This window comes from Chenopodium album, chromosome 6 (genome assembly GCF_948465745.1).
Source record: "Chenopodium album chromosome 6, dcCheAlbu1.1, whole genome shotgun sequence".
NCBI lineage: Eukaryota > Viridiplantae > Streptophyta > Magnoliopsida > Caryophyllales > Amaranthaceae > Chenopodium > Chenopodium album.
The window spans coordinates 77,189,289-77,215,982 of NC_137839.1; the positions used below are offsets into that span (position 1 = coordinate 77,189,289).

The following is a 26,694-nucleotide window of genomic DNA, read 5'->3' on the forward strand; positions in this document are numbered from 1 at the left end:
GCAATTGACTTTTTGTCTAGCTTTTGGCTTTCTAATTTGGTCAATCAGCCAAAAAATGTATGTTTGGTAGTTGGTTTTTAAGCTGATTTTTCCGCCAAAAGTCAAAAGCTAATAGGAGTAGCTTTTTCTATTGGCTTTTGGCTTGTTGGCTCACTTTATCACTAATATACAACTAGCAACCATTAATAATTTTACCAAACACTTTGTATATAGTCGGTTTAAAAAGTCAATTCATACGGCTAATACTTCTAGCTAGTTAAACAAGCCAACAACCAACTGTCGATTGTAAAACAATCCATAACTGTTTAGGAATAAATAGGGGGAAAAAAACCCTATTTTCACTAATAAAAATAAGTTAAATAGTTAAAAAAAAAAAAAATCATCTAAAGTGAGTTAGAAAGCAAAATCTTATATTGTTGTAAGAGATATATAAATATAGGCCTTTTTTTTTTTTTTTTTTTTTTTTTGTTGTTGTTGTTGTTGTTGTTGTGTAGATACTCCGTAACTAAAAATTAAACTCTGGCTAAGTATTAAAGGAATGTCGGAGTAAGTATTATTACATCCTGTTTTTGATATTTTCATTATTTGGTTTAAACTTGGTAGATGATGAACTTATTTGGACACCAACAAAAAAATAACAAATGAGAGAATGTGAATCAACTAAAATAGAACACGAGAAGTTTCTTGTAATATGATCAAACTTTTTTCACAAAAGTTTTTCGATGCATGCGGACTTTCATTAAGTTAATATAAAATGGGTTAAATTACCCTTATATACTACAAAAATCTTCATTTTTCTAGCTTAAATTTTACCCTTAAAAACAATTATAGGTTATAATGTATCAAATTAGTTATATTAGCTTTCAAATTATATATCCATTAAAAATTACACTTACATACAATATAACTCATTATAAATTAAAAATTACTGGTAAAAGAAATTAAATTACCCTCAAATTAATTGTATTATTACAATTAAAATATTAAATTAATGCTCATCTTATACAAAACTTATTATAATTTTTTTGATAAGATATTATAATAATTTTTTTTAGTAATATTAATAATTGTACTCCAATAATGTCCTTTCCATGTTTCAATTATATATATATATTTTTTTTTTATTTGGAAAAACACTTTTATTACCAAAAGTGGTTAAGATTCAGACAGCCATTGATTATTAAGGCCCGAAATCTTAGCCCAAATAAGTAAACGAAAGAGAGGCCCATAACTTCAATATAAAATAATTGGCGCTCGTCATACTCAAAAATATCTCCTCTCACCTTCTTCTTCCTCTTCCTCCCATTTTCTCTCTCCTAGGGTTTTTCTCTCTCCTCTTTCAACGTCAATTCGACAATGATGCAACCAGGACAACAAGGCATGGTAGCTCCACCACCATCAATGGCGGCTTCGCAACCTTCCATGGATCAGAACTACCATCAGCAGCAACAGCAGCAGCAGATTCAGCTTTTGCAGCAGCAGCAACAGCAATACCAGCAGCAATGGATGGCGCAGCAAGCTCCGCAACAGCAACAGCAGGCTTCGCAACAGCCACCGCAGCAGCAGCAGTATCAGCAACAGCCTGCTGCTACCGCTGAGGACGTTCGTACGCTTTGGATTGGAGATCTGCAGTATTGGATGGATGAGAATTATATTCGTAATTGTTTCGCTCATACCGGCGAGGTATATTGAATCTCGTTTAAATTTTTATTGATTTTCATCGATTAATATTTCTTGATTTTTGTTGTGAATTTGCTGTCTTAAAGCTTATGTAATTAAGGTTATGGAAATATATGATCTGTTTGATTAAGGTTTAATTTTGAGCGGCTTATGTAATTTATTGATTTTAGTATAAGGTTGTAAATTTGTTATTGTCTTTGGCTTGTCGAAGGTTTTCTGTTTGATTGAAGTTGTGAGAATGTATGATCTGTTCATGTTGTGATGATTGAAGTTGTGTCAGATTAGCATTGTCGTGTGTTTGACTATATGTTGTCCGGAGGTTTTGGATGTTTACCATTGACTACCTGACTGGTCCTTGAAGATTGATGGAGAGGGTACTAATGAAAGATCTTACTTGGGATTTTTTTTTGTGGCGGAGGTTAAGGAGATTATATTATTGTAAACTAGTCGAGGACTCGAGGGAGACCTTGATTTTTTATTCATATTTTCTCTAATATTGAAGGTACTGTGTTTTTTAGGGAGGTTGTCTTTTATTTGTGGATCTTGTTAATATTCTGTTTTACTGATGTTATTTAACAAGTCCGACATTTAATAAGGTGGCTTTGATTGCCGTAGTTTGTAATTACTGAAAGTATAAGGAGTTGATTTGGTGGATTATGTAAGAGAGGGTTCTTACAGTGTGAACTCAGTTTTATTTTTAGGGAGGCAAATCAGATTGGTATGACTGAACACATAATATGTTAATTTCATGTGTCAAAATGTCTGCTTCCATGTTGCAGCTAATTTTTTCAGAAGCTTAGGTGTGTTTACTTTATTCACCACTAATATTACCTAATCTTGCAGCTTTCCAATGTCAAAATCATTCGTAATAAGCAAACCATGCAGTCAGAGTGCTATGGATTTCTTGAGTTCACCACTCATGCTGCTGCTGAGAGAATTCTACAGACATACAATAATACCCTGATGCCAAACGTTGAACAAAACTACAGATTGAATTGGGCTTTCTATGGATCTGGTGAGAAACGGGGAGAGGATGCATCTGATTATACAATTTTTGTGGGTGACTTAGCTACAGATGTTACTGATTACACATTACAAGAGACTTTTAGAGTTCGCTACCCCTCAGTTAAAGGTGCTAAGGTGGTAATGGATAGGCTTACTGGTAGGGCAAAGGGCTATGGATTTGTTCGTTTCAGTGATGAAAGTGAGCAACTACGTGCCATGTCAGAGATGAATGGAATGATGTGTTCAGGTCGTGCAATGCGTATTGGAGCTGCTGCTAACAAGAAAAATGTTGGTGGAACAGGTATTTACTAACATTTGGCAGTGTGTATTGTTATATAGTTGTCATAGTTAATTAATTCTGCATGCATGAACATGTTGAATTTTGTATTGATTCCTGCTTTTGTTGTTTATATTAGTCAGAACATAAAGTTGGTAAGGTTGAAAGAATGGTGATTGCTTATGCTCTATGTTGGTTTACAATTAAAGTTTTATTTGGGTCTCCTACATTCAGTTGTTCTCTTGAAGATGCGCAGAAATTCAGTTCCAGTGCTTTCCTTTCAGATTTGGGAATTATTAATTCTAAATTGAAAATCTTATAGAACTCCCATTGTCTCAAAGCAGGGTGTCAAGAGGCTCTACCATTTAGGGGCCTGGGACTGAATTCAGCCGAAATGGTTACCCCCTTAATACGTTGCCTTGTGTAGGTCAGTAATGTCATAAATTTTCCATTTACAGCAGTTTCCAGTGCTAAAAGTTATTCTTCCATTCAGTTTAGTATATTATCCATTTTACAGCTATCAGTTAAGTTCAATTTCATTACAATTTAGGATGTCAGTTTTTGGCATTTCTTTCGCTTTAGTTTAATACGTTGCCTTGTATAGGTCTGTAATGTCATAAATTTTCCATTCATTCTTCCTTTCAGTTTTGTATATTATCCTTTTTACAGCTATCAATTCAGTTCAATTTCATTACAATTTAGGATGCCAAAATTTGGCATTTCTTTCGCATTAGCTTTTTCTTAATGCTCCTTTGCCCTCCTTTATAGATTTTCTTTTTCTTCTTCTGTTGTCAAGAGGTGACCTGTTTGTGTTGCTTATTTTTTTTATTTTATTTTTATTTTTTTTTAAAAAAAAAAGATCTACACGAGTCTGTGGTCTAATATAGTTATGTACCTCTTATAAACAGTGAGTAACATCGTTTGGATTATTTTGGTTCTTAGGTTATTATGATCTCCTGAGTGAGCATAACTACCCGTTTATTTCATAACATTTTGAGATTCATTTCAGTGCCCTAAATAAAATATTCAAAGTATGTATTAGTTGGTCATAAATAATGTATAATGCCCGTATGTCTGTTCTGTTCAGTGGTTAGGGATTGTTTGAAATTTGTTTGCTAAATGTTTTCTGTGATCACTATATTTGTGAATTGAGGTGGTGTGACTTTACCTTTTGGTGATGATAAATTATCCATATGGGTTTTAGGTTATTTGCTCTCTTTTTGTTGAAATATTTGATAGATTTGTGCTCTTTCAGATCTTTTAGTTGATGAGCAGATTAATTTTAATATTTTGCTTGTTTGCTGAGGGAGCTAGGTTTTTAGCTCTTTCCATTTGGTTGTGCTGATATTTTGCATGAGTTTCTTTTGTTTTTGTGTGATAATGTTCTGATTTGCCTGTTCTTGAAAGAATTTACTTTGGGGGTTTTACCGAGTATTATAAAGCCTACTAACTTTTCATTTTCTGTCCCCTTGTATTTTGTAATCTTTGCTTTTGCACTCTTTTTAAAGACTGTAAGAGTAGAGAGAAAATTATATGACAAAGAATCAATATGTAAACACAAAACCTTCCCAATAGACAGTATGTTTATTAATGGAGACGAAAAAAATGTTGTCTTATAATGACAATGAAGTATGCTAATATCATGTCATTGCTTTGCACTTTTATGATCTGACTTTGTAGTCTAATAAATTGTTTTTATTTTTTTAATCTTTTTCTTCAGTCAGGAATATAAGCACTGTTGTCTTTCTGAGTTACATGATGGTCATTATTTTTAGTTGGTTGAAATAAGTTTTGTAAGGTCCTTGTTGCTTTATCCTTGTCCTCTTTCTTAATCGCAGCTTCATACCAGAACTCTCAGGGAACTCAAAATGACAGTGATCCAAGTAACACTACTGTGGGTACTTTTCCCTTAAGAGTTTCATCTAAGTTGTACTTGATAATATCTTGACGTGATTTTGTATTTTTTTTTTTTTTTTTTCAGATTTTTGTCGGCAATCTGGATTCTAATGTTTCTGATGAAATTTTGAGACAAACATTCAGTCCCTATGGGGAATTGGTCCATGTAAAAATACCTATGGGCAAGCAATGTGGATTTGTTCAATTTACTAGCAGGTTTGCATGGACTTATACCTTTTTAGTTGCATGTGATTCTTGCAGGTCTGCATATGTGATTTGGAAGTTAATATATTGTCTTATTAATTCTGCAGAAGTAGTGCTGAGGAGGCATTGAAAGCATTGAATGGAGTACAATTAGGTGGACGTAGTGTTAGACTCTCTTGGGGACGTAGTCCTTCAAACAGACCGGTATGTTTTCATTTCTTTTTGGGTGCTCAGTATAGTATATCTTTGTCGTAGTCCTGAGCTAAGTGGTTGAATGTATGCAGTCGCAACCTGATCAGAGCCAGTGGAATAATTCTGCTTATTATGGATATCCACAAGGATACGACTCCTATGGATATGTGTCTGCGCCTCAAGATCCTAACATGTACTATGGTGGTTATCCCGGATATGGCGGTTACCCAATGCCTCAGCAGGCACAGATGCCATTGCAACAGCAACAGGTTAGTTGATGTTTATATTATTGTCAGTCAATGTTAGCATATCTTCTTTGTATAGGTTTATGGGTTTCTATGGAACAAGTTTGATACTTTTTGATGAATCACCTATGAAGCATTTTAAGTGTATCCAAAATGTTGGCTGTTCATGTTGTGCAGTTGCAATGTTAAAGTCTTAGTTCTTGTTTCTTATGCTCAGTTTTCTGGCTCCTTAAAAAGTTCTCGGAAACTTTCCTGTTTAAAATCTTATTACGTTTGTTGATTGTGCAGTGATCCAGCTATGCTAAGCGCCTAAGCGGGATAAGTTGATAGCCAGGGAGGGTATATTTCACCTGAGGCTGCTCTTCTGGAGCTATGGTCCTCTCTGAAATGTCTGAATGTAGTATACTCTGTGATTCTGCTGGTCAAATTTTCTTTTCTTTTTTTTGGATTTTGCTCAAAGCTGCTTTTATGTAGCTTGCTTTTGGTCCGGCTCGCGTAATGTTCTTGAGATTTGTCATACATGGATATGGCTTGTGAGTTTTGATCATATCAGTGTTATTTTTAAATTAGATCTATTTTTGATTCTAAATTTATCTGTGCTGCCTTTGAATCTCTCTCTTTTTTTTTTGGAAATAGCTAGGACCTAACAAAAGAGAATTTGTTGCCAATAAAAATTGATTTAAGTTTTAGCTAAGATTTTTTTTTGCACTACTAGAGATGTATTAAACGGTTTGCCTAAACGTGTGCCTGTGGGAAGTAGGGCACATGTTTACAAATCTCAATTTTTTTTTTTTTTGAAAGAATACAAATCTCAATTTTAAAGAAAGCTAAACAAAAAGAGTAAATAGGAGGATTATGACTCTTGCAATTAAATTTATTGAAGGTGTATTAATACCACACAAATTGCCTAATTATATCATGTACTGTAATTTGTTTATTACTCTCAAAACTTCACTACTAGAGGTAATGTTTATCTAGTCTTATCTCTTCGTTTATTTATGTAAACTAACAATTAAAATTGAAAGCAAATGTAATGTAATGAGTCAATGCCAGCCTAGTTACATTTTGCCTCTAGAAATAAGGACTATCAGAAAGCCAAACGTTAGATACCGAAATTCAATCAAATACTTGTAATAGATCAGTAACATGGAATATAAGTCAGTAAACACGACATGTCTTTTTAACAATTTTGATATGGCACTAAAATTTCTGAAGCCAAGCTATGCGCTATACTATTAAAAAAAAATACTGGCTTAGTTCATTCTAAAACATCTAACTAACAAGTCCAAATAAACTGTACAAAGATCTCATTGTTTGAGCACAACTTCAGACCATTAACTTGATCGACACAGACAAAATCTTCATTCCTATTATTTTCCCCCAGGGAAAAACGTCTTCAATATGGTTTCTTCATGTTTAAGCATTTATCAGACGCTTCACTGAACAACTCCTGGACTTGCTTTAATTCCTTATCTGGGCAGAAAGAACAAGAAAATGTGCAAACATTAGCTTTACTAAACTTCACAAAAGTAAAAACTTCACAAAAGTAGCATCAGGAATCTACTTAGGAAATCTTCCTACTGAAACCAAGCATCATATTCATTTGGTTTTAAGTAATACATTCTGTTAGACTGATAGTTACCACAGTAATAATTCACAGGCCACACAAGTAAAAATGTACACGTATAAGGTACACAGTACACAAGTCAGTGACCACCTTCATGGCCTCATGTACCAAGAGTAAGCTAGTTGATCAAACTCCTCAATTAAATATTTGACAAGGCATACATACAAAGTCATGTTACACCTTTTCAACAGTACATTATAACAGAACCTAATGCTCTGCTTATTCTGGCTGCACAACTATTTATATTGTAAAATGATTCAATGGGGCAAAAACAATATTAATGTGGTTATAGATGTATCAACTAAACCAGAAGCTGTATGCAGATCAGGGGCGAAGCCAGGATTATAAAACTCCAGGGGCTGGTTGATGCTTTAATTTATTAAATATAAATATATAAGATGTTAAGTATTATTACTATGTGATTGTACATTTTTTTACGAAAAGGTCTTATCAATTTTACAAGGATACTTTGACTGACATTTGGGGGGGCCACTCTTCTATCCACACCTTCATCTCTTGGAAAGAGAGGGAAGACTTAGCAATAGAGCAAGCAGCTACACTACAAAGAAGAGAGCTAAAATTGAAGCTACAAAAATCGAATTTACTACCTAAGCTAAGCTAAATTTTTAATATAGCAGCAAATTTTTTAAATAGATAATCTTTATTAATTAATACTCTAGGGTACTTTCTTCTTATCTCTTGTATTGCTACCTATTTATCTTTAATAAAAAGATATCAGTGTTTTTTATTTATATCATTTGATAACCTACCAAAAGATATCAGTGTTTTTTATTTATATCATTTGATAACCTACCAAGAAAAATAATTATTCAAATTAAATAACATAATGTGAAGTGTGTAGCTTAGTAATTATCAATAAGTAATTTAATGTAAGAAATAACCCTACATTAACAAACAAGTAGAATGGTAGAAGGGGGGAAAAAAAAAATCAATTTGGCTAACTAGCTTTTTCGTGCCACTATGGCACCATTCACCAAGAGTAAAAAGATCTGACAATTTAGAGCAAAGGAGATTTGAATCTAGAATCTACGATATTAAAGCTTTAACATTAAAAGGTCATACCATTGAAGCAAATGCAACATTACTGAATACTGATAAGACTAGACAAGCATAATATATGTACAGATTTTATGGAGGCGAAGTATATAAATTAAAGGCTGTGGAATTTGGCTGCAGGGGCCGGGCCTCCACCAGGCTCCCCTTCGCCCATGGTGCAAGATTGTCAAGTGGTACACCAAAAAACTAGGAAAGCATAATCGACTTGTTCAAAACATTCCAGAGTATGAAAATTTAAAATATTTCCAGTCAAGTATATGAGTATTTTTATGACAGCGGCTTCATTTCATACAGGCAAAATCTAAAGAAAGAGTAGACAACGCAAATTATTTCATACGGAATGTAATTAATAGTAAAAAGCAAGTCATTACCAGCAGCTTCCAGTTGCTTCTGCAATTCTTGGCCAATAGCATCATTTTCTGCCTGGTAATATAAACAAGAAAGGCTGCTTTAGTAGGCTCTATAAATTTCAATATTCACAGCAAATTATCTACTAGCCTACGTAAATACCTGAAGCTCAGCGATTCTTTTCAGTTGAGCCTCTTCACCTCCCTCAGCTAGTGGTAGGGCATTAACCAAGGCATCAAACTGTAAAGAGCAAGTTAGATAAAAAAAAAATTAGTGATGACACAAATTATTTGACAAGGCAGAAGAGAAAATTATTCTAGGCATTTGATGGGTTAAAATACTTTCCCCGATCTAGAACTACTCATCTCCCAAACAAATTATTAAGAAAAAAGAAAAGAAAAGAAAGTTTGCCATATTTGCACTGGTCTAAAGAATTACAAGTAAAAACTAGAAGACAGGAACTGATATTAATATACAAAAATCCGTGGCAAATCGCACAGGACATTACCAATCAAGTCTTGAGAATAAGCCCTAAAACCTCTATAGAACTCTGGTAGAAACAGATACAAAAATAAAACCAAAATGGCAAAGGAAAATAAAAAACAAGATGAAAAGGGAGGAAGATGAACTCTACATTGGTTTGCCATGTGTGTGTGTGTGTGAATTTTTTGGACAACGGTATGCCATGTTAATAATTGAAACTTGGTGGGCTAAAAGCTGCACTTTGGTTTTACAGCATAAGTATGCAGCTAAACGTTTATTCTAATTGCCACCCCGATATCTGTAATTTTTATGCTCAAAGCTTACACCTTTAATTTCATCTTTCCAAGCCTAACAAGATACCAAGCCTAACAAGATCCAGAAAACAGAATATCTTGATCACAGTCTAATCTTAGGAAGGACACATCAAAACCATATACTTCTGCAAGCTCAAATACAATTCCGATCAACCTAATATAAATAACTTCTTTGCTATGCGGCTTACTCAAACTGAGCAGTTACTCTCTACTTGGTGAACCCTGTCAGCACAAATAGCTGCAATGAAATGCAAGCCTATTACCACTTCTTCAAGTTGTAATTAAATCAAGTGAAGAAAATATGGTCTAACTTTATTGGACAGAGTTATCATACACATCGAGCAACCGAATTCCTACTCATTGACTCAAGAAAGTCATTCTAGTATAAAATCACAAATGCTGAATTACCACCAACAACCCAATATGTATATAGGAAGTCTCAAGAGCTCCACACACAAGCAATCTCTTCATAAGCTAATTGACACTAGCAAAAGAAGCCCTTCTCGATACAATGAAACTAGAATCACATCCCCAACAAAACACATAATTAACATCAATATTATGAGCCTAAAATGGCACAATTCCAATATTACAGTTCAATTTTCACAAATATTCCACCCAAAAATCAATTTAAATAAATACTTTAAAAGGACAGAAGAAAAACAATACATCCCAGGAAAATTCACCTGCTTTGCAGCCTTAACAAGAGCAGCACTGGCGGTTTTGGGTTCATCAGCAAAATTGGCGGAAGCATCAGGCGGCGGTTGTTGTTGTTGTTGCTGCTGCTGCCCTTGTTGGGGTGGATTGGGATTCGAATTATTTGAACTAGGGTTCGAATTAGGGTTAGGGTTCGAATTAGGAGGTTCAGGGTAATTAGGAGAGAGACGAACAGGAGGAGCATCTCTTTGTAAAGTTCCGAAAGTATTGAATGCAAGTGATGCTATCAAATTTACTTGTTCTTGCAATTGCGATATTATATCCATCTTCTTCCCTTCAATTCTCGATCGAAATTGCAGTAAATTATAATCGAAATCAGAGAACTAGACCAAAAATTAAAATTAACTAGCAAATCAATTGAAGTATAACAAAGAGGGTATAAGTGAGAGAGATTAAGAGTACTTACTTGTGAAGATTTGCGGATTTTTTTTCTGCAAAATTCGAAGAGACAGCTCTGTAAATATGAGCAGAGTAACGAAGAAGATGATTAGCTGATTGTTGTAGTTGTAGCTCTATAGAGTATTGACTGACATACAGAAAACAATACTCTTGGCTACAGGGTGTCGTTTAGCTTTTCACTTATTTTACGGATACGGAATAATACGATATTTCATATTTGTGTACTTCTCCCTTCGTTTATTTTAAGTGTTGCACTTCTTAGGCGCGACATATGTACTGATGCACTGAATTATTTAAAATAAATAGAGGAAGTATTATAGTTTTAGACTTTGTTGGGTGGTATTCTATATGACCTATTACTATGGGACGTTAATAGAGTTGAAGGAATTGCGCTTAATCACTCAATCGGGCTAACAAATGATCACATAGTCCTAGTTAATCTAGCATTCTTAATCTCTTGTTGTTCGCTTTAATTGAAGCTGCGGTTAAAGGGAAATGTGCTCGGATATATATAGACTACTTAATGTCCTCGGATATATATAAAGACTACTTAATGTCCTCCCTCAGCCTAATTAGTCATTTATACATGATTTAGTTCAAGCTAATAATCATGCATATAAAGGTCGCAAATAATGTATCAGTTCTTAACAAGCATGCAACATCCCGGATGAATGAAAAATTCGTTTATGTTCATCCCCTATTACCATTGCTAGCTAGGCATCAAGACACCTTTGATTACATTACATACTCATTATAAACATCTTGCAATAGCAAGCATCACCAAACAGAACATAAACGAGAATCATACAATTGATGCTCAACTGTCGAAGTATCCCATGGCAAGTTCAAGCAAGCAAGAAAAACTGATCAGCTGTGCAATTTAAGAGACACAAATAACATACAAAGGCACTTGTAGAAACTATATTTATTCATAGATGAGAAAGACTTAACGAGTTCATTACTATAATAAGAAAACATAAACTAAAAATTGTTTATCATAACCTACTAAAAGCAAAGCAAATCTTAAGCAGCAGCCTTCCAAACAGTAACAATCCCACATAACCAACTCAAAAGCCACCACGGAGACGAAGGACAAGGTGGAGGGTGGATTCTTTCTGAATATTGTAGTCAGCCAAGGTGCGTCCATCCTCGAGTTGCTTCCCTGCAAAGATTAGTCTCTGCTGGTCCGGGGGAATCCCCTCCTTATCCTGGATTTTAGTTTTCACATTATCGACAGTATCTGAGCTCTCAACCTCCAGGGTGATGGTCTTCCCAGTCAAAGTCTTGACAAAAATCTGCATCCCACCTCTTAAACGGAGCACCAAGTGTAGGGTAGACTCCTTTTGGATATTGTAATCTGCAAGGGTCCTCCCATCCTCAAGCTGCTTCCCAGCGAAAATCAACCTCTGCTGATCAGGGGGAATGCCTTCCTTGTCCTGGATCTTACTCTTTACATTATCAATAGTGTCTGAGCTCTCAACCTCCAAAGTGATGGTCTTCCCTGTCAAGGTCTTAACAAAAATCTGCATCCCTCCTCTCAAGCGCAGCACCAAGTGAAGGGTAGACTCCTTTTGGATATTGTAATCCGCAAGGGTCCTCCCATCATCAAGCTGCTTCCCGGCAAAGATCAACCTTTGCTGGTCCGGAGGAATGCCTTCCTTATCCTGAATCTTGGCTTTGACATTATCAATAGTGTCAGAGCTCTCAACCTCCAAAGTGATGGTCTTCCCTGTCAAAGTCTTCACAAAAATTTGCATACCACCCCTTAATCGGAGCACAAGATGGAGGGTTGACTCCTTCTGGATGTTGTAATCAGCAAGAGTACGTCCATCCTCGAGCTGCTTCCCAGCAAAAATCAACCTCTGCTGATCCGGGGGGATTCCCTCTTTGTCCTGAATCTTAGTCTTAACATTGTCAATAGTGTCTGAGCTCTCAACCTCCAAAGTGATGGTCTTCCCTGTCAAAGTCTTCACAAAAATTTGCATACCACCCCTTAATCGGAGCACAAGATGGAGGGTCGACTCCTTCTGGATGTTGTAATCAGCAAGGGTACGCCCATCCTCGAGCTGCTTCCCAGCAAAGATCAACCTCTGCTGATCCGGGGGGATTCCCTCCTTGTCCTGAATTTTGGTCTTAACATTGTCGACAGTGTCAGAGCTTTCAACCTCCAAGGTAATTGTTTTTCCTGTCAAAGTCTTTACAAAGATTTGCATTCCACCACGAAGGCGAAGCACCAAGTGGAGGGTAGACTCCTTCTGGATGTTATAGTCTGCAAGGGTTCGGCCATCCTCGAGCTGTTTACCAGCAAAGATCAGACGCTGCTGATCTGGGGGAATTCCTTCTTTATCTTGAATTTTGGTCTTAACATTATCAATCGTATCAGAACTCTCAACCTCGAGAGTGATGGACTTGCCAGTTAGGGTTTTGACAAAAATTTGCATCTAAACCATGCAAAACAACAATCAATTAATCAACCATTCAAAACAACAATCGAGTAATCAACCATTCAAAACAATAATCAATTATTCATCCATTCAAAACAACAATCAATTATTCAACCATGCAAAACAACAATCAATTAATAAACCATTCAAAACAACAATCAATTAATAAACCATTCAAAACAACAATCAATTAATCAACCACTCAAACAATAATCAAATGTGTAATATAATCGCTATAACTGAAGAAATTCCAAAAACCTAACTGTAATTTAGCATCAAAAGAAAGCACACACTCACATAAATCAATAACATAAATTCTAACTGAAGACAATTCACAAAACATTACAGCAATCAAATATGAAGAACAAACCATCTAGAATAAACTATGGAAATCTGATCTAAAGAACAATTTTTGCAGAAGCTCTAAAGATAATTAAACCCTAATATGTAAAGATAAGATAAACCAATTTCAGAACAAAATAATCAAATTCGGAATAATTTTCATAATTGTATGCAAATTAGAATTGCAAATTGATCGATTGATTGAAGTAGAGCTAGAAATTGAAACAAAATAACGAAAAGAATTCAACAAATTGAAAAAGAAATCAAGAGAACTTACGATTGTATATTGGGAAAAAGGGTGAAGAGAGAAAATTGAATGTCGGATGGAGTTATTCGATCGCTTTAGATGTGAATATGTGATCAACTTATGAAACCTACATCAAGTATTTATAGGGTTTGTTTGACCGCCATAAAATTAGCAAATACAAGTAGGGTTTGGAATATAGAGCTGCCAAAAGCAAACACGACATAAACCTAACGTCTAAAGACTCTAAATTCTTAAATAACGGTTAGTAATAGGGTTTTGGGACCTGTTTAATTAAACGTGTTAACACAATGCACCATGACACTTAATTAAATAATAATAATAATACTAATAAATAATGGCAAAAGCTAATGGACGCCCACGGGGCGTTAGATAAGAGAATTAAAAATGAAAATCTTAAAGTGAAACTAATATTAATATATGAAATTAAAATAATTTGAAGAAGTTTCATCCATGCCCCACCACCCACTTGGATATCTATATCCACCCCATACCCACCCCAAAATCGTCCCGAACTTAGTGACATGATATTGTATTGTATCACTTACATCAAAATGTTAAAGTATTTAGGATTCTTACTGTTTGGGAGGATTGAACCTTAGGGGTATCAAGTTTCATAAATTCTAAACTCTTCTTAAGGAAATATGAGGTAGGTATGGGCGGGGCAGGTATGGGCCAAGTCTAATTTAAAATCCATACCCGCCATGCATTCTATACCCATCCTCGCTCCATCACCCGCCAAACCTCCTCCATCCCCGCTCCACTGGGGCGGTCTGGGGCGGGTCTCCCATTTAACCCGACCCATTGTCATCCCTAATTTAATTTACCCCAAGATAGAGAACATTCTAGAAATTTAGTTTTATTATTCTTCAGCTATTTTATATTATAATCCAAATTTTAAATAAGGCAAATGGATAGTTATTAGTTACCAAAGCGCATGTTACCCCAAGATTTTAAGTTTGAAACTCCCACCTTTAAAACACTTGCTAAAAAAAGAAGTTCAAAATTAGGGTCACTCTATACTATAATGAGATGGGTTCCAGCACTGCCATGTTAGTCTGTACGACTGTACTCTGTAGAATATAGTGAGCCAATCTTACTTAGCTTCTAAACTTTGCATATTCTTGATAGAAACTTACCGAGTATAGACTATGACACTTCATATTGAATCAAATTGTGTAAGACTTCACTGAGTTCTAATACTTGCACGAATGTACCTACGCTTGACAGATTGATACGAATCAGAACAACACAAAACGTGGGTATAAATCCCTTAAGATGATAATTCAAACTGCAATCATTTCAAAACAGATTCAATTTACAAATTTACAAAACATACTGAAAGCTCAATGTTTTGTAAATGGTGTTGCAGCTTTTCGTTGTGGGAATTCACAACTAAGAACCTGCATATATACATCACAGAAACATCTGATCAACTGTGGTCTATATAATCCAACAGTTAATCAAGTTCTAATTCAAATCTAAAACATGAAACATCTGTACGTATCTTATAGTTATAGTTCATATATGACAGAAAAATGCATCAGAAAGAATATAAGAACAGTTTACCAGGTGATTACTACAAATATAAAGCTAAGTTTTTCATCAAAGCCATGAAAAGTTCAATTCCTACAAGTTTATCTGTTGAAACCATAAAGCAATCAAGAAAAATCTAACCAAAACGATCAGCCCAAGTAGTCAGGAGGGTCTAATTCTATCTAGTTTGACATCTGCAATGACCAAAGAATATCATAAAAATTGTGAGCAATTAGAATCATTAATAATTCTCCTGAATCCTGATCATTTATCTTCTCCTTGTTCCGTTTCCATTGGACTAATGTCATTTGGTGGTTCAGACAATTCATCTTCATCGTCTGGATTCTCCATGCTAATCTGAAACCCTGAATTTGTACAAATGTCCTGCTCCATGACTGTCGGAACATCTACTGATGAGTCTTTCAGGGAAATTGCGATTTGAGGAGGACTAATAATGGTTTCCTTAGGCAACACAGAATTATTATTAGCTTCTTCAACCGGCTTGACAGCATCCTCAGAATTCTCATAAGTGACAGCATCCTCAGAATTCTCATTAATGACAGCATCCTCAAAATTCTCATTAGTGACAGCATCATGTTGTATCATATCCTCCTCATTTGGCAGACTCACAGTTGTTTCATCTGTCTTCTGCTTCTTCACCGGAGGCTCTGACAAGTCTTTCAGACTCTCCATTTTAGCAGAAACCTCCTCAATGATCTCGGCTGCTAGTGATAGCTTCTCCTGATCCTCCACATCAGCTAAAATCTGCTGCTGTTCCTTGTCATCTGATGCTTTCTCCTGCTGCTCCTTATCTTCTGACGCTTTCTCCTGTTGTTCCTTGTCATCTGAAGCTTTATCCTGCTGTTCTTTATCCTCTGATTGCCCCTTCTGAGTGACACTTGGGGAAGGAACCTTTTCTTGCTGTTGGATTTTGATGTTTTCAGCTGGATTCAAAGAAGAATTACGAGCAGGTTGTTCAGCTACCTGAGTGATGACATTCATCGAGGGGATTGGGAAATCTTTTCTCTTATGCATCTTAGTATTGGGAGCAATATCATTTTCAGGGGTAACAGGAACAATACATTCTTCCTTGAACACAACGCCTCGCAATGATACATTACTGTCCCCAACTCTGACTGAAAGGAAATACCCTGCATCAAAGGCATACTCTAGGACTCCTGTAACCACCTGCCCTACCATCTCATCATATTCCTGATCATCATCATCATCATCATCATCCATATCTTCAATACTCTCTTTTCCTTTTGATGGATTGCTTGCTGTAGGTTTGAGTGTACTAGATCCCTCCCCTTGTATGCTGGAAAAGCTGGGAACTGGAGGTCTTGGAGGTGCTTGACCCTCACCCTTCCGAGGGCGCCCCCCTCTCCTTTTTGGTTGTGCCTCTGCTGGTATAATAACTGCTCCTTGATTCATCAGTTGGCTCATTCTACATGCACACACAAATCCAACTTCAGAGACAGCCTGATCTTTTTATTACATTCAAGCATAACATCATAATTTTAAAGTTAAGCATAAGATGTTAAAGAGAATTCAGCTCAACCTATAAAACAAAATACTATAACACAAGTTCAATCCATAAGAAAACAGAATACAGCAGATCAGTTTAAAATTTTCTCAACCATTAACTGTTATTACATGGCCTGGGGTGGCCCGTAGCGAAATCTTCCTTCATGTAAAGTCAGAAACTGTGAATTATTTTATGTCACAAACAAACCATATGCTAAATTAACCAAAATTCATGTCTCATTTCTTTAAATGCAAAGAATTGGACAAGGAAGAAATGTACATTGAACTAAATATTCCATCGCATAAACCATATCTATTAAGAAAAGGCGATAACTTTTTCCAAACATCCTAAAATTGTACTGGACACATAATGTACCTCGTAAAGAGAGAGCACAAAGCAAAGTTCACATAACATAGACATGGCATCACTAACACGCACATACACAACACACGTACACAAAATGCTAACAAAACAATCCTCCGTTCCACATCTCATAATCACATATAGTCACTTTGATAAGACCTTATCATAATTTTATAAACCATAACTATTAAGAAAAGGCGATAACTTTTTCCAAACATCCTAAAATTGTATCGGACACATAATGTACCTCGTAAAGAGAGAGCACAAAGCAAAGTTCTAGCAAAGAAAAGCTCATCTACTGATTAAAGTCTCAAAGATGCTTTTGCAGCTTTGAAAAAACAGGGGAAATGTTCAGGACAACCAAACTTCTCAAGAAATACGCCATTGTGTATACTCGAACCGAGTTCATCGTACTCAATCCAGCGTTAAACATACTAAAAAACCAACATGATATTGTCTCTAATTTCACCAAACATCTTCAAATTAACCATCTAATCTTGACACAAAATTTCCTAGAAATGTGATCTTGAATTGTTATATACGATGATCATGCATGACGTTACATAAACAACAAACTTTAATCATCATAAAATTAATCCAAACACACACAAAATAACGTTAAAATCATCATCATTTGAGTAATCTTCTAAGAAAGCAAATATTAAAAAAAAAATTATAAAAAAAAATGCCCAAGAATTATGTCTAACGAGTTCTTTATTAATCATAGAAATTATATAATTTACTATAATTATTCAAGATCAAATCATTTTGAAGAGAAAAATTAAATAAAAAAAATAATGGGTAGTATCATACCTGTAAAAGTTGTCTTCTTGTTATCACTGTGAATTTGCTGATTTGCAGTGATAACGATGAAAAATCAGAGTCACGAATTAAGAAGATTTGTGTGTAATGTTGCGACGCTTAAAATCTCCAAGAAAATGGTAAAGGGTTAAAGAAATAAAGAAATTTAATTTTTGTTTGATGGTGCAATTACCCAGAAAAATGAAATGGGATGAAGAAATGAAATGGGATAATTGAGTATTGAATGAACATATTTATAGTTCATTGTGAAGTCTCAATTAATAGCTCAACTTTGAGAATTCCTCAATAAATTGTTTCTCACCAAATGCCAAATGGGTTTATTTGGTGTAAAATACCGATCTTGGCCCGAACTTGAAAAATGGATCGGATTGGATAGAAATATTGGATACTTTCGTGTTATATTGATCTTATAATTTTGATCAATTTTGTCTGACAAAAAGATTTCTAAGTGAGAAGATCAATATAAAATCGAATGAATAGTAGTTACTTTTAAATAAAATCTTCTACATATAGATTTAGTTTTGAATTTTGTATTGTCATTTTCTCATACTTTTCAAGCATTAACATGAGTTCACGAATCACAACTTCACAACAATCGCAAGGTATTTCATATAGCTTTATAATCCTTATTTTCAATTACTTTTCTAAAAAAAAATTATATAAACCCAGATGCATGGTGTACTCAAGGTTATTTTTTTGCTCATTCCGTGACTATATGAGCAATACCCATCAATTACGTCAAAAAAATGAGTAATACCCATCAAAATGAGCAATAAAAATAACTTTAGGTGCACCTTTCATCATAGTGTATATATCTTTGTGAATTTTCTTGTTATAGTATAATTTTCTATATAATATTATATTAACATGTACGAGATATTCTTGTAATCCTGAATTCAACTCTAATAATACTATAATCCAATTATTAGTTAACTTTCTAATATTACAATATTCACAATATTATTGTGTTTCCATTTTATGCCATACGAATTATCTCAATAATCCACCTTTTTCCAAGTTGAGCATGTAAAACCACGCGTGTTGGTACATTAAGCCAATCAACGTGATAAGAATATAATAAAGGAAAGAAAACTAAGCGTTCAAGATTTGAACCCCAAATGAAACACTTTTCCTACAAGTAAGGGGTTCTCACACATCCAACTTGCCACAACCATTGTCATATTTATCATTAACTATCATTCCCGTCATTTCATAAATTTAATATTCTGTAAGGGATTTTAATCTTCGTGAAGGGTTGGTGTTAGGATATAGCTAGGGTTTAGGGTTAAGACTTTAATTAATGTTTTATTTGTTGTACAATATGGTCTATTATTAACTATTTCCTATGGATTTATGTAAGTGCTATATATATATATATATATATATATATATATATATATTTTTGAGGGATGTAAGTGCTATATTTTGGTTGTATGCATTTGTCTAGTTAGCTTTCTTTAGCTTATTGCTCTCTTATTTTTGGTGACACCTTCATAGCAAGTCAATTGCATGTCTGAGCTAGCTATAAATGGTGGCAAACTTGATTGAAGAAGATTTCCCAAACTTGACATAATTGAATAACGTTTCATAAATTTGTTATTGGATTAGGCTAGCCCGTCGACAACCTAACACAACATGAAAAGGCCCAATCCAACTTGAGCTCAACCAAAGCATGACCTAACACAATTCAATTTTGTTGGACCACATCTTTTTAAGGCATAAGCCACATAGCCATACCAACCCGGAAAAGATCACTCTTCATCACTAAGCATTAAAGAAGTCGAGAATTCGAATAAACATAGTAACACAACATAACGCGCATTCTATTTATACGATTGTCTCTAATCTAGACCTAAATGAACTCAATTTAAGTTATCAAAAAATTATTTTAGTTGTAAAATAAACTTAAGTTAATCTTTATTAGTTCTCATTGAACGATAACTGTTCTGTTCACATTATGTTCACTTATTTCAAGTGTAATAAGTTCAGTTAAGATAAGTTAATATTAGTGAATATCAGGTGAATATAACACACTCTAACCCTTATCTAAACCTATATAGCTTGAAAAAAAGCAAATATAAACAAAGCCTCAGGGCTCGTTCACATTTACTTAATTTCAGTTCAGTTCAGTTCAGTTCAGCTCCAATCAGTTCAGTTCAGTTCAGCTCTTAATTTCCCTCTCTCATTAAATATTTATTTCAGCTCAATTCTATTCAGTTCAGTTCAGTTCAGTTCAGCTCTAATCAGTTCAGTTCAGTTCAGCTCAGTTCAGTAAATGTGAACAGGCCAAAATATAAACCGTGATTCCAATGATACGTGGCATGCACCCATGCCTAACCAAGTACCCGAATCTAACCTCTATAGCATCACCAACCCAACTCCACCAATGCCAATCCTTTTCACCCCATGGAACTAACCAAGGGTCAAGAATGCCAAAAATCCAAGATGAACTAGAATTCTTGAAACCGCTATATGATCCAAGATGGTTCGTGTCATCCACGAGTCTCCCAAATTTCACAGCCACAAAAAATCAAAGCATAACTACAAATTTAGAATTTCCTCCTAAATTTACTTCCACTCAAAAACATCATCTTCATCTTCTTCGATAATTATTCATTCTACAGAAAAAAATTCAATCATGGCATCTCTACTAGCAAACACCATCTCTCGATTCTCTCTTCAACCCTCTTGCGACCCACCATCATCCACCTTAATTCATCAAAATCCCAATACCCTAAAACCCAGATTCCCAAATCTCTCAAAAATCAGAGCTGAAGTTGGGTACGATTCTAGCGCAACAATCACTTCTGACCCAGGTAATAAATCTATTTCTCCTGCTTTAATTCCTAAAAATGAAGATGACCCACTTCAGAGATTCCTTAAAAGGGAGTATAAATGGGGTTTTAGTGAAAAAATTGATTCTTTTACAATCCCAAAAGGGTTATCTGAAGAAACAGTTAAGTTAATTTCTGCCCTAAAAGAAGAACCTGATTGGATGCTGGAGTTTCGATTGAGTTCATATCGTAAATTTTTGAAGATGGCTGAACCAAAATGGTCAGATAATCGATACCCACCAATTAATTTTCAGGATTTATGTTATTATTCTGCTCCTAAGAAAAAGCCCACTTTGAATAGCTTAGATGAAGCTGATCCTGAGCTTCTTAAGTATTTTGATAAATTGGGTGTGCCTTTGAATGAAAGGAATCGTTTAGCTAATGTTAGTGGTAGAAATGTGGCTGTTGATGCTGTTCTTGATAGTGTTTCGATTGCGACTACACATAGGAAGACATTGGAGAAATCAGGGGTAATCTTTTGCTCGATTTCGGAGGCGATAAGGGAGTATCCTGATTTAGTTAAGAAGTATTTGGGGAGGGTTGTGCCTTGTGATGATAATTATTATGCTGCTTTGAACTCAGCTGTGTTTAGTGATGGGTCATTTGTTTATATACCTAAGGGTACTAAGTGCCCTATGCAAATTTCGACTTATTTTAGGATCAATGCCTTTGAAACCGGGCAATTTGAGAGGACTTTGATTGTTGCTGATGAGGGTAGTTTTGTTGAGTACTTGGAAGGGTGTACAGCCCCTTCATATGACACGAATCAGTTGCACGCGGCTGTGGTTGAGTTGTATGCTGATGATGATGCGGAGATTAAGTACTCTACGGTACAGAATTGGTATGCTGGTGATGAAGAAGGGAAAGGGGGGATTTACAATTTTGTTACTAAGAGAGGATTATGTTCAGGGGAAAGATCAAAGATATCATGGACACAGGTGGAGACAGGGTCAGCTATTACTTGGAAGTACCCTAGTGTTGTTTTGGAGGGAGATGACTCGGTGGGTGAGTTTTATTCTGTGGCTTTGACTAATAATTACCAACAGGCTGATACTGGGACAAAGATGATACATAAGGGCAAAAATACCAAAAGTAGAATTATATCCAAGGGTATCTCAGCTGGGAACTCAAGAAATGTGTATAGAGGTTTAGTTCAAGTCCAGTCGAAGGCAGAAAATGCTCGGAATTCCTCACAATGTGATTCTATGCTTATTGGGGATAAAGCTGCTGCAAACACTTATCCGTATATTCAGGTATTTCCTTGAAGATGTCCATGTTTTCTTATACTTTTCATTTTACATGTTGCATTTGTACTGTCTGTGTGTTTTCTTATGCTGGTATTGTTGAATGTTGAGGACTTGAATTAAAATTGTCTGAACTTTGTTTTTGGTTTAAGGTTACTTTGGATTGCCTTTAAGATGTATTATATTTGAAAGGCCACTAAATATTGCTGATGTTCTTAGCAGTAAAGCTCCATTAACCCTACCCCCTCACCCCTTCTCTCTCTCTCCCTCCCCCATATGGTTAGTTTTGAAGAAAACAAGAGGTTACATGTTTACAAAGATAATATTGAAGTTTGTTAATGATAATATATGAAAATTGTTATGCTATATTAGACTAATAGGGACACCTTCAAATAGATGCACCTTTTTTTATACTTTATTATTTCAACAAAGTTCACCTTATCTAAACTTTTAATTATAATGTAGTTGAACTTATTTATAGTTGTAAAGTGAATTTGGTAGCCCTTATCAGAACTTATTGGTCCTCACCAGAAATTATCCTAAAAGAGGCCTAATAATTAACTACCAACAAAGAATAGGACTTGGTGTGAGTTATTTTAATTCTATACCTATTTCATACTTTGAGTATATGTACAATGATGCAAGGTTTAGAAAGAAATATGTTAGAGGATTCACAATTACTGATTCCAAGAGAGTGAAATGTTGTGGGGGTACAGTGGAACATATAATGAATAAATGTTGAGAACAAAGGACTAATGGAGTTGTTTCATTAGAGTTAATATAGTATATCATAAACATGTAAACAATTTGTAGAATTATGTAAATAATTTTCTCTTTTGCTTGCTCGTTTATGTTGGTATTCTTTGCAGAGCTACATAGTATTATTAAGTAATCAATCCGATTCTCTAAACAATCATTATAAACTTTCACTTTTATTTCCTACGTGCCTATCCATTGCCTGTAACTTAGTTTTCATATCTTGGTAATCTTAGAGTTTTGACTCTCGTTCACTTCATATTTTCATCGACACTTTTTGTGCAAATAAGTTTTGTATCATCTTGTGCTGTATAACCTGGCCCTAAACACTGTTAGAAGAACTACACTTTTTCTGAAAAGCAATAGGCAATAGCCTGCACTTGAGTTCTATGCTTGGCACACTAATTTCCCTCCCCTAATTTTAATTGCACACTAGTGAAAATTCTGAGGTAGAATTAGATTATGACACTGTACAAAGTTGTGGTGATTATTTTTTCTTTAAAATATCTTGTATTAGGTTATATGTAAGACTAATCAGAAACTTGGGAATGGTTAAATGGTCTTCGAAGTATCTGCATGATAATGCACAAACAAAGAGGCTTTGTCGTGACACTTAGCCTAGGAAAGTTTCCCCTCAAGTATAAATTACTTGTGGTAGGTTGTGACGAATCTTGAATTTTAATAATCCACCGTCAATGATTTCTCCTGTTATTCAATTACTGTTGATTAGCAGAACTACACTACCAGTATCTTTATGAAATCAATTTTAAAAGTTCAGGAGATTCTGGAGATCAATCCATACATATAGGCAACAAATGAGACAATTTTTAGGCTCATATAACAAAATTCTTACTGGCTATACTCATTTGATCGTACTTGGACTTATAATTGGTTGCTTGCTTGTGCTTTATCCTTTGTCTTATTAACTTTAATTTGTGTATAACTGATTCCTTTACATTGGAACAATGGAGTAATAATCTGATCTCTCTTTTTTACACTCTATTTTAACCCCCCTCCCCCCCCCCCCCCCCCCCCCCCCCTCTTTTCTCTAGCTGGAAAAGGCAACTTTTTACTACCACTGTTGGCCTTGGGTCTTGGGTAGTGCCAACTTCACCTTTTTGTTGCTGAACTGAAATTGTTAGCTTCCTAGTATTACAAATTCTAGTATGGAAGGAGATTAGGAGACTGTTAAAAAATTTAAAAATCAATGTAATAGAGATACATATGTTGAGATGGATGTGTGATAACACCTAGGGAGATAAAATTAAGATGTAGATTTTGAAGGAAAGATGGAGTTACGGGTATTAAGGATAAGATAAAGGAGAATGGCATGTGAGATGTCTACCAGAGGATGAACCAGTAAGCAAGGATAATGGAGGTTTCAAACGGATTTGAGGGAGGCCAAAGCTAACTTTGATAGAGGGAGTTTAGAATGACATGAAGAAAGGGGTTTGCAAGAGTATGTAGCACTAGATAGAAATAGATTAAGAAAGGGAATCGTTGTGGATGACCAGGGTGATAATGTCTTGGTTCATGCAGCCGATCTCATCCTTTTGGAGATAAATCTATGATTTTTTATTTTCTCAACTGGGATTATGAACATTTTATCTGACTCACTTCTAAATTTTCTGTCCTTTCCTCTCATAGTTTCTTACTTCCAATTTGAGGCTCTCTATCAACGCAATGTCTGTCGTAATTGGAATCGAAAATTTCTAGAACGTGTAATGTTAAAATCAAATGAAGGAGTTGATACAAAATCAGCAGAGCAGTACAGTCCAGCCAAAGCAACTTTGGGGGCTGGGTATGGGGAGTGGGAAAGGGAGTTTGGGGATGGGGAATGGAAATTTGGGGATGGGGATCGGAAATTGGTGTTGGGAATACATAAAAAAAAGTCTCATTTCCTTGTTTGGGTAGTCTTGAAGTCGTTTGGGATTAACTTACAAATTTACCAGTCTACCCTTATAGCTATTCTTCCCTCATTCCCTTTCAAAAGGGTTTTTGATCTATCTCTCAAAAGGTTTGGAATGGGCACCTCCAATTCCCGTTCGCTTTGATTATGACTCCCAGTCCCACCGTCAATTCTTTCCACATAAAGAACACCTCCAAAGTTGGATAGGGTGAAAAAAATTGTATCCTGTTTTTTAATAGCACACTATCTCTATTTTCTCTTGATACCCAGTAGTGACTGGTTGACTAAAGCACTAGTACCTTCTGGTCTGCCTTTTAGCTCTCTATCTCCATTTAACACAGTAGCTCAGGGTTTGTGATAACATGATAAGCTGTAAGATTCTCCCCCTTCCGTTGAGTAAGTACTTGAAACACGAGGTTTCTCCATTTGAGTTTTTACACCTTTTACACTTTGTTTCCAGAGTCCTCTGTTTTCTGCACAAATCTACGGGCACCTTAGATATGAATAATGACAATGATTGACTGTGTTCTCCCAGAAGCCAGGGGATATTGGTTGTCAACTCATGAATTGGCATAGGCAGCAATAAAGTCTTTTTTTTTTTTTTTTGGCAGCTTGTTTCAGAATCACAATTTGCAATATCTTTGCTAATTTAAATTATTGTCGGCTTGCTTGTGGTATTCCTCCGTGTGTTCTACTTTCTATTGTGGATGCCTTATCCCTTAAGTTGAACCATGGAGTTTTATGATTTGTCCCCATACCAAATGCTCTGCTTTACTTCTCTTATCTTATCTTCTTCCTCTTTGGGGGGGACAAAGTTAAGGCCTTAAGGGGTGTCTATCTGTTGTATCGTTAAGACATGATCGTTTTTAGATTGTTGCTTTGATGCTATGAATAGCTGCTTACGCAACGTCTTTCCCAATTTCGAGTACAAATTAGTGGTCTGACCCCCTTTTAAATTTTAGTTTTATCCCCTTCTCCTTTTCTCCTAATTTGATTAGCTCTATCTAGGGTTGTCACAGTTAGGGAGTGATGCAAGTGGCAAACTAATCAAGGCGCAGCTTTAATGACGAAGCTGTATCCCCCTCTTACTAAAATGCTTCTGTTCCTTGCATATTCCAAACATTTAAATGTGCTGTGCTGAGTCTCTGAATGTCTGTCATTCAATAACTTCTACGCTCATCATATAACTTATTTTTTAGGGTTGCTTGTGCTTTGTCATTGATTATCTAATGTTTATGAACAGGTAAAGAATCCTTCAGCACGGATCGAGCATGAAGCTAGCACATCCAAAATTGGAGAAGATCAACTTTTCTATTTTCAGCAAAGAGGAATTGACTATGAAAGGGCAATGGCTGCCATGATATCTGGGTTTTGCAAGGATGTCTTCAACGAGCTTCCAGACGAGTTTGGTGCAGAAGTGAACCAACTTATGAGCATCAAACTTGAAGGATCAGTCGGTTAGATACCTTTTTATTTATATTTATTCTGTATTCATGTGGTTGTTATCGACTTTACCTTTGTGAATAATCGAGTAACAGAACTGTGATCCCATTTCCTTTTTGAGTCACACTTCAGAAACTTGTATGATGCTTAGTTCTTAGGTCAACAAAGTTCTGTATATATTGTGTTTCCAAAACATATGCTGTATGATTACCTCAACCTTCCAAAACATACTAGTGATAAGTGGTTTGCGTTTTTGTAATGCATATAAGCTTTTATTGTTCCCTCTAGTCTATTACATGTTTCTCGGTCATCTCAAGGTAGTATACCGCCTTCTTTCTTAATTGATGGTTACATGTGTTCTTAAGTAAAAAATACTTCCCGTCAAAAAAAAAAAAGTAAAAAATACTTCACAACTATTGTAAAAAGTACTCCATATTTTGCATTATTTCATGTACTTAGCTATGAGATACAGCAGGGACTTGTGGGAAATTTATGAATTATGTTCAAGGTTAAAAAGTAGCTATGTAGGAAGAGGATGAAGTGGTAGAATAGTAATATCGCTCCCACTCCATATTGGTTAAATGTTGTCACGGTATTTATTTGGAAAAAAGAAAAAAAAACTTCTCCCTTTTAGACGGTTGCATAATCTATGAGGTGAACATATTCAAATACTATTCTAGATTTCTAGGCTTAGGAATTTTGTTTACAAATTAGGCTATTGATGTTGATCTTTCAAAAAAAAAA

At 35.2% G+C, this 26,694-nt stretch overlaps 4 protein-coding genes across 4 annotated transcripts; 2 read left to right on the top strand and 2 right to left on the bottom strand.

Moving 5' to 3' along the window:
- The first annotated feature begins 1,271 nt into the window (after positions 1-1,271).
- On the top strand, positions 1,272-6,088 carry LOC145636419 (polyadenylate-binding protein RBP45-like). Its single transcript, XM_081687981.1, has 7 exons — positions 1,272-1,683; positions 2,524-2,986; positions 4,801-4,856; positions 4,944-5,074; positions 5,170-5,266; positions 5,347-5,523; positions 5,788-6,088. The coding sequence occupies exons 1-7, from the start codon at positions 1,357-1,359 to the stop codon at positions 5,788-5,790; spliced, it is 1,254 nt and encodes a 417-aa protein (XP_081544107.1). The 5' UTR covers positions 1,272-1,356; the 3' UTR covers positions 5,791-6,088.
- Positions 6,089-6,606: 518 nt separating this feature from the next.
- On the bottom strand, positions 6,607-10,627 carry LOC145636420 (mediator of RNA polymerase II transcription subunit 21-like). The gene is made up of 5 exons (XM_081687982.1): positions 10,472-10,627; positions 10,035-10,339; positions 8,714-8,791; positions 8,575-8,626; positions 6,607-6,972 (listed from the first exon to the last, which is right to left on the bottom strand). The coding sequence occupies exons 2-5, from the start codon at positions 10,329-10,331 to the stop codon at positions 6,896-6,898; spliced, it is 504 nt and encodes a 167-aa protein (XP_081544108.1). The 5' UTR covers positions 10,332-10,339; positions 10,472-10,627; the 3' UTR covers positions 6,607-6,895.
- Positions 10,628-11,363: 736 nt separating this feature from the next.
- Positions 11,364-13,669, bottom strand: LOC145636421 (polyubiquitin-like). The gene is made up of 2 exons (XM_081687983.1): positions 13,528-13,669; positions 11,364-12,905 (listed from the first exon to the last, which is right to left on the bottom strand). The coding sequence occupies exon 2, from the start codon at positions 12,903-12,905 to the stop codon at positions 11,532-11,534; it is 1,374 nt and encodes a 457-aa protein (XP_081544109.1). The 5' UTR covers positions 13,528-13,669; the 3' UTR covers positions 11,364-11,531.
- A 6,614-nt stretch (positions 13,670-20,283) lies between these two features.
- LOC145636423 (iron-sulfur cluster assembly SufBD family protein ABCI8, chloroplastic-like) lies at positions 20,284-26,231 on the top strand. The gene is made up of 2 exons (XM_081687984.1): positions 20,284-21,851; positions 25,751-26,231. The coding sequence occupies exons 1-2, from the start codon at positions 20,403-20,405 to the stop codon at positions 25,967-25,969; spliced, it is 1,668 nt and encodes a 555-aa protein (XP_081544110.1). The 5' UTR covers positions 20,284-20,402; the 3' UTR covers positions 25,970-26,231.
- The last annotated feature ends 463 nt before the right edge of the window (positions 26,232-26,694 follow it).